This window comes from Parasteatoda tepidariorum, chromosome 5, assembly GCF_982258835.1.
Source record: "Parasteatoda tepidariorum strain Cologne lab strain chromosome 5, Ptep-v5.0, whole genome shotgun sequence".
In the NCBI taxonomy this organism is placed as follows: Eukaryota; Metazoa; Arthropoda; class Arachnida; order Araneae; family Theridiidae; genus Parasteatoda; species Parasteatoda tepidariorum.
This window is the reverse complement of record NC_141759.1, coordinates 56,498,170-56,507,209: the sequence shown is the minus strand read 5'-3', so window position 1 is coordinate 56,507,209 and position 9,040 is coordinate 56,498,170. Positions and strand designations below refer to the sequence as shown.

The following is a 9,040-nucleotide window of genomic DNA, read 5'->3' as shown; positions in this document are numbered from 1 at the left end:
CACAGGTTGAGAATCGCTGAAGTAGTGAATTATACTAATGACTGCTCAAACGAGGCAACTGCAGTAGTTCTGTTACTTGATTAGATTAAAATACACTGGTATGCAAAACTTAAACAACAAGTGCGTTTTTTGTCATAACTCTACAAGAAATCATCCGATTGACATGAAATTTGAAAATGATGTACATTATTTTGTACTTAAACGATGGTAAAAGAATAATGGCGCAGAAATGAATATAAAGCTTAAAGTAGGGTATGGAACAAAAAGGCTTTATTCGACATATAGTGGCGTTACACATGATTGCCTGAAGAAGCGTAAGTACAACTGGCAGATGTTCCCTAGTATGGGACATGCCCTCCCCTTACTGTAATTGTTGCTTGGCATCGTCTCTCCATGCTAAGCACCAGATTATCCAGGAGTTCTTGGGGTAAACGTCTCCATTCCTCCTTTAACGCATTTTTCAGGTGATGGGTGTTATCAGGAGGATACTGTCCTGTCGCAAGACGTCTCCCTAATGCATCCCACACATGCTCTATGGGATTTAGATCTGGAGAGTAAGCTGGCCAATCCACTCGTGTGATATCTTCACTTTCCAGTAGCTCTTGAACATTAGCAGCACGGTTAGGCCGGGCATTGTCATCCATTAAAATGAAGTCTGGTCCAATGGCCCCTCGGAACAGACGCACATGGGGTAGGATTACCTCATTGCAGTAGCGGTCTCCAGTTACAGAACCTCGATCGAAGATCTGAAGCTCAGTCCGCCCGTTCAGCATCATGCCACCCCAGACGACAACTCCAGGATCACCGTAACGATCTCTTTCCGCGATGTTATTGGGATGAAATCGAGCTCCAACCTCTCTCCAGATCAACTGACGTTGAGAATCGCTTGTAGCACTAAAACGACTCTCATCTGTGATGAGGACGCGACTCCATTGATGAGGTGTCCAGGTTTCGTGTTCCCTGCACCACTCTAAATGGTGCAGCCGATGGCTAACTTTTAAAAGTATGCAGCGTTCAGGACGTCTAGCAAATAAGCCACCTTTGTGGAGGCGTCTGGCCACTGTAAATCTTGATACTTGTCGTCCTGTGGCTGTGCACAATTGCTGAGATATGGCGCTCGCTGACTGAAAACGGTTTCTTTTTGCCTGGAGGACAATGTAACGGTCATCTCTTGGTGTTGTTTTCCTTGGACGGCCACACCAACCTTCCGAACAACTGTACCAGTAGTTTTAAAGGCATTCCAAGCACGAGAAACAACACTTTTGTTGATCCCGAACTCTTCGGCGACACTGGTCACACTACGCCCCTCTTCAAGCTTCCCAATCATTCTTCCTCGAGTAAAGTCGTCTAAATGATTTCTTGAAGACATGTTTCACAAAAACAAATCACTTGCACTTGCAGCGAATGTCTTTAACTACGGTGCTCTTCATCCTTTTATCACAGCCTTGACCTGCGCGCGCCGACCCACAAGGTTTACGCACACTTACATCACCTACGACGTTTTATTTCTAAACTTTGCATACAAATAATCTTTCTACTGAATTACGTGCATATTATACTGCAATTTCATGGCTATTTTATACTTTGTTGGGGAGCTGTGGCCGAAAAACCACATGTTGCTTAAGTTTTGCACTCCAGTGTAGATAAGATAGAGCCTAAAATAGTAAAAATATGATGAGTCAGTTTCACAAAATGGAACTTATATGATAAGATTATAATCATTTGGCAGTGAGTTGTCTAAACAAAAATTGTATATTTTATTTGGAAAAATTTCTCTGTCTGTATCTGCAATAAAATAATGCCACGTTTTGATGACCTGCAGGTAGTGTTCGGACAAGAACTTTTTTTTCTTCCTCTTAGATCATTTTTTTTCTCGTAGATCATTTTTTTCTCGTAGATCTTTTATCTTAATATTTTTTCTCTCCTAATTTTCTGGGTACCATTTCCTAAAGTTAGCCATCATTTATAAATCTGGAAAACAACCTGCTGAAAAATAATTATTGCAGGTATTTATTACATTTAATTACTCTACAAAATTTGTAAGATATCAATAAAATAATGCTGCTCTAGAATAAAAATTTCGATAATTAAATCTTTATCATTATAAATTTTTAACAAAAATTAGCAGCTAGCTTAACTTAGTAACTCAGATTAATATTTGTTTAGCCTAGACATTATCTGAATGCTTATTAAAAAAAATGCATTTTTATTTTATGTGTCTAAGCAGAAAAAAACCATCTAAAGCACAGATTTCATTTATCTAAATTTCATGCTCAGAAAAAAAAATTTAATGTTAATTATTAAATTCTATTTAAATTTCCTAAATTTTTGCGTTCTTTATTTAGCGTTTACAATTCGCCATAATAATTAGTGCTAATTCCCAGCTTGCCATAAAAAATATCATAAAATACAAAAAATGCTACATTTTTTAAAAATATTTATTATTAAAGTATTATTAAACAAAAACGAATTATGTTAGAGTTAGACAGTTAAAAAATAAAGTTTTAAGAAATAAAATTAGCGAAATGTTTATGAGTCATTCTAAAGTATAGATAAGAATAAAATGTTGTCATAGTTTGTTACACTCGGCAGTTTGAGGTACACTTACACTTGAACATATTTAGAGCACAAAAATTATAACTATTACTTTATTTTTTTTAATAGTGAACACTAATATACAGGTATAATATTGGTTTGACATTCTAAACAACGATAATTGACTCATAGAATAATTAACACTAACCTTTTATTTTTATCAGATGCCGCCATACACAACAGCCTCCAAACCTAACAAACCAATATAACGTTTAGTGTAGAAGTATGCAAACCCTCAGTCGAAACTGAGTCCACGGAAAAAGTTATAAATTCAACATTTCATTCACATAATATTTCTACTAGCGAAACGAAAACTCAAGTTATTTTTTTCTACTATTTCTCTTAGTTTTTTTAAAAAATTCTTTCTATTAAATCTGAAAAATTGTATTGTAGAATTATTTTCGTTTCAGATATTTAATAATGTTAAACAATATTTTTTTTCATCTAAAATTTCAAAATCAACTAAAAACTTCTAATTAGTAAAAACATTTAAATATTAGTACTTCTATTATGAATTACTAACTTTTAGGTACATTTCATAATGAATTTTATTATGAATTTTTGAAACAGGAAATACAAATTTATAAAAATAATATCTGATTAAATGAAAAAAATAACAAATAAATTTTATAAATTAAGATCTCCACTTTGGCAGATATTAAAACGTGAGAACATTGATTAAAATGCTTATTTATTTTAAATTTTTAGGTTTTTAGCTTTCTCTAATTACAGAAAATTTCCCTTCTAATCTAAGATTTTAGAGAACGTAGGCTCAGAAGGTTGTATTACAGTAACTTCATTAAATGAGCTGAATAATCATATTTTACTTTAGATCCACGAAATGAAATATAAATTCATTTCTTAGAAGTCACGAAAACTAAGCAGTGAATCATAAATTGTTCTAGATTTTCATTTGATCGAATATCATAAAACCAGTGCAAACATCCTCGATGAAGTTAAGGAGTTTTACATTCGATTACATCCTTTATTTTGAGAAGATTACTAGAGTCACATAATATTTAATCAGCATGTACATTTATTTATGTCTGCTCCATTTCAATTATTATGTTCTGATTATATATTTATATCTCAAATTTCGTGCTTAAAATAATGATAAGTATTCATCGAGACCTATGAGGCAATTTCAGTCCATTTCCCTATTTAATACGAATATTCGTTATTGGTCTGCAAGTTGGATGCGACAGCAAGTAGCTTAACTGGAATTGGTGAAATTTATTGCGTCAAGAGTAAATATTCTAGGCTATCACCAGGGGTGCCATCCCCTCTGCAGATGATCAAAATTGTGATGACATGTCTTCGGATCATCCTCAGGATGTTTCCCAGACCGTCGCCAATAGCCCATTGTGCAGCTCTAGTGCGACGTAAATGAACTTCATCAACAACAACAATCATCCACAGATCGTAATTTTGACCTGAATCAGAGAACGATCGATCTCCAATCCAGTATCCCCAGAGGTATTGATTTGTTATGGGAACATGGAGGACTTTTGCGACTCGACAGATTTAACGTGCATTAGTCACTTTACTACACGGGGAGTCTTCAGCCGGCGGGGTTCGAACCCACGACCTCTCGGACATAGGTCCAGCGCCCTACCGACCAGGCTATCCCGGCCTATAATTAATTTTGACTAAGAAAGCAAAAAATGTTGTTGTTATCAACCACCAACGTTACCAACTTTACCAGTCGTTACCAACGCAGGAAATAAATTTTATTTTATAAACTGTAGATCACGATTTCTAAGCTAGAAAAACTAAATACGTGAGTGTATTGCATGATCTGAAATTTTTATCTCAATTGAATATTTACTTTTATCATTGTATCGTTCGTAGAGGTACTAAAGAATTACAGAGATTACGTATCTAATTTTACAAAATAACATATAACATCACGAAATAAATATATATATAAATGGGTCGCCTCTTTGACAAAAAAGCATTAGCTACAGTGAGAAGGTTCAACTAGATACCATACAAAATGAAATATCTTATTTTTATTCTCATATCAAGTTTATCATTTGTTTGGGTGAGTACTATTAATACTTCATTTAGCATGTATTTTACTTCATCATACTTTTTATAACGAGAACGAAAATGTATCGTTAAAAAACGAAAGAAAAAACACATTCAAATTTTTAATTAAATTATGTACTTAGAAAATAAATGGAAAAATTTTAATTAAATTTTTTAATTAATAATGAGTGAGGAAAAAGTAAAATGGAAAAAGTTTACAATTAATAATGAGTTTAACTTGAAGCAGAAAGGGGAATTTTTGGGAAAAATTTGTTAATTATTTGTAATTTTTCTCGAAATAAGTCTGTACATATCACCAACTAGACAGCCCTTGCAAGATTATTTGTGAAAATGTATCTTTTTTAAATGCTGCATTGTAAGGACTGGTGTAATATATCTTTAAATCTGACGTTGAAAAATTTAAAAAAAAATGTATGAAGGAACAATTTACTTAAAATGAACCCTAAATCGAGCTTTCATATACATTTTTTCGGGTTTAATTTAATTAAACACTCGTAATAAAAAAAGCTTATCATTAAACTTATTCACATCATACGGGAATTATTTTTGCTTCTGGAAACGCTAATGTAGGCGCACTTCCGATGCATCAAGAAATTCTTTACAATTGAAATATGAGTTGGCGTATGTATGCTGTTGTCTTATACACTAGTATGCATCTACAGAACAAAAATTCTACCGTTGAAGTATAGATGTAAGTTTTTGGATGTGTACTACCATTATTTAATTTAATAATAATTTAATTTCAATTTTTTAGTCTTTTTAAAGTGTATCAATGAATTTTATACGATATCATTTCGATCCGTTTCTGTTCCGTTAAGTTTAGTTCGTATTCGATTTTAGAAATAGATTTTATTTTAAGAATTAGCGTATATGTAATCCAAGATAAATGATTCATTATATAATATCGTGAAAATAACTTTACTTACTCTTATGGGCATAGAATCCTACTATACTTAGAAATTTTAGTGTTACCGAATATCAAATATTATGGAGACTTTAGTGTTACCGAATATCATGTATTGTGGAAATTTTAGTGTTACCGAATTTCATATATTGTAGAAATTTTAGTGTTACCGAATATCATATATTGTGGAGACTTAAGTGTTACCGAATATCAAATATTGTGGAGACTTTAGTGTAACCGAATATCAAATATTGTGGAAATTTTAGTGTTACCGAATATCATATATTGTATACAATAGACCAAGTAGTGTAAGAGACCATTCTAAAATTAGAACATTCATAAATTCAACTGTTTCATTTCATTTTAGGAGTGCATTAAGATGAGTTTTTTTACCTTTAAGAAAGGGAGAGGTGCATTATTTGGTTTTGTATCAATAAATATTAATTACATTTAATTAATGTTTGCATAATTAAAACTTATTTTTTGTATATTAATATATTATTATTTTCCAGAATATTTAAAGATGTTAATATAATATATATAAAAACAATCTCTATCTGAAGACTAATGCTGATTGAAGCTTTGCAACTTGCGTGATATTTCTATTAATTTCGTAAATCGAAAACATCAGCAAGGTTAATAAATAAGCTTTTTTTAATAAGCTTTTTTTTTAAGAAAATGGTATCGTGATAAGTAAAATGCGCATTATACTTAGGATTAAAAATTATTGCTTACGTGATATTTCTGTTAATTTGGTAAACCATTTAAAATTACGCTATTTAAAATGTCATAAAACATTGGAAAAAAACTTATACTTTACGATTTATAATGTTTTTGCCTTTTGCTAAAAAGATAGTGAAAAGTTAAGTAAATACGATGAAGTTAGTTTGGATTGAATTATCTTTGAATAAATGAACTTTATAATTCTGTGTTATAATTCAAAAATGTTTTAATTCGATTAACAAGATATGGTGAAATACGTAAAAAGTTGAATTAGCATTAAGTGGTCTAAGCTTTAGACTGCTCTTTACACTACTTTTCCCAAATAATTTTGAGATTAATAGTGGAATTCGTTGGAAAAAGGTCTGTTTTATCAAAGAAAGTACGCTTCTGTGTCTGGTTTATAACTTCATTTGCTCTAATTAATTAGTTAACACCAAAATGTTTTATAAACTTGTAAAGAGAAATAATTCTGAAGGTTTTAGAATGATTGATATTGTTACCAAACATTTAAAAGCATCACCACGATAAAAATAGAACAAAGTAATGTATCATACACGTTTTTGAATCGTTTATACTACATAGTTTGAAACAAAGAATCATGGTTTAAAATATAAAGCCAGCAACCACTGGAATTTTACTTTCCATAAAGGCATAGAAAGTAGGAAGTCATGTATCTATCTCAAATATATAAATGGAAAAAGTGGTAAAACATACCAATTAATACCAATAAAAGTATACCAATTAATTGGTTGTATAACTGAAATAAAAACTGAAGTATATACTATATAGCTAAATTAATGGGCAAATGGTTATAATTAATTTAGGAGAAAAAATTAAATATCTTCATACTCTTATTGAAACCAATGATTATTTAATTTCGGTAAAAAAAATACTAATTAAAACAAAAGTATGAGCTATGTACTAAAAATGCCAGGATATGTAATGCCAGGAGAAAATACTTTTTCCAACATTCGAAGGTTTTCGGGATATATAAGTGTGAGGTATCAAGAGTATACTGTGTTTATTAATTTATAATTTTTGTATTTTTATTGAAGAAAACCGAAGCAGGGATCGAGTCTGAAACCAATAAAGAGTGTGCAGCGGATGAATGCTGTATGTATATCCCTGGAAATAGACTTCGCTTGCCCTCGATATGCCAAAAACGTGGAAGCGAAGGTAAATATTTTTCTTCCTCAAATAGTTCTTGCTCATCAACCAAATTTTATAGGAAACTCTTTTGTTATTGGGTTAAAAACTATGTTCAAATAAGTCAAAAAGCCATGCAAAATTAGAGATCATACATGAAACTAATTAAATACAATGTTGTTGACGTATGCCAGTTTTTTAGTGCAGGGGGTGCGATTGCTCTTGTTTTCCAGTGGCGCCATCTATGGCCAAGAATTCGACTTCTGCCACACCATACATCACACCTGTTTATAGGGCAGACCCATTCATACATCCATTCATTCATCCACAGATCGTAATTTTGACCTAAATCAGAGAACGATCGATCTCCAATCCAGTACCCCCACATGTATTGATTTGTTATGGGAACATGGAGGACATTTGCGACTCGACAGATTTAACGTGCATTAGTCACTTTACTACACGGGGAGACTTCGGCCTTCGGGGTTTGAACCCATGAACTCTCGGACATGGGCCCAGCTCCTTACCGACCATAATTAAATACAATAAACTAATTAACTTTATTCTGTATTCCGCGTATTTTATTTCGTCTATGATTAAGAAGAGATCAGGGAGATTACTCACTTTTACGTTAGTCTCGTAAGCTTCCGTGCGTAATATTGAAGCAACTGCACATGCTTGCTTCTATTTTAGATTCCCCGTATTTTTAGGTTATGTTGGCCAGACTTACGCTGTAAGCTACAAAAACGCTGTTTATAGCTGTTAAATCTTCTTCTTCTTTTTTTTATTTTTAAGCTTGCCTTCGAACTTGGACATGGAATGCAGATTTAAAAGAACTTGCATTTATAATGCGTATTGAAAAAATTTAGAAATGAATCAAGTTATCTCGCATTAATTAGTTCATTCAATAAAAAATAATTTTATTTATATTTTGTTTAACATTATTGTTGTCTAATTGTACTAGTTTTATAAGAAACTAAATATATTTTCGCTATTTTAAAATTATAAATTAAATTATTTTAACAATGCAATTTAGTTAAAAGGAAGTAAATAATCAATAAAGTTCGATAATATTTTTTAAGTATTGATATTAATAACAATAATAAGCTGCATTCTTTATCGTTGAATTCATCAAAATCTTTAATCTACCAAATTTTTCTGCTCATAGAATCACAGTTTTACTTAAAATACAGCATCCTAAATTTTTTTTTTTTAAATTTTTTTTTAATGGCGGTCACTTGGAACTATTGTCCATTGGCCACAGAAAGTGCCAGAACTGCTAACTCTCTTTTCGTTACCCAGTGGACACCTGTGGCGAAGCCACGGCGGTGGAGCAGCGTCGCCCACGTCACACTACCACAACCCGTTTATAGGGCGGGTCACATTCACACACAAAGGAGAAAGGACATAGAACACAGATAGAAAGAAAGAAACATCCATGCCTTGCCCGGGATTCGAACCCAGAACCTTTCTGATGCAAGGACAGTTCCCTGCCCCCTACACCGGCCGGTCGGCGCATCTTAAATTGTAAGGCATCGCTTTCGTAAATTTACGGTAGCTTCCCTTATGAAAAAATCGAGGTATAAATGAGGTATAAACGAGGTATAAACGAGGTATATT

The 9,040-nt window shown here is 32.3% G+C and overlaps 1 protein-coding gene across 3 annotated transcripts in view; it reads left to right on the top strand.

Moving 5' to 3' along the window:
- Positions 1 to 4,484: 4,484 nt before the first annotated feature.
- LOC107455241 (U3-aranetoxin-Ce1a) overlaps positions 4,485 to 9,040 on the top strand; it is a 43,825-nt gene continuing 39,269 nt past the window's right edge. Inside the window, exons 1-2 of one of the 3 annotated variants that reach the window (XM_043053460.3) lie at positions 4,485 to 4,639; positions 7,330 to 7,450. In XM_043053460.3, the coding sequence (XP_042909394.2) occupies positions 7,379 to 7,450 (72 nt within the window). In that variant the 5' untranslated portion in view covers positions 4,485 to 4,639; positions 7,330 to 7,378. The remainder of the gene's footprint in view (positions 4,640 to 7,329; positions 7,451 to 9,040) is intronic. The other 2 variants (XM_087163970.1, XM_087163969.1) reach the window with 2 other exon arrangements.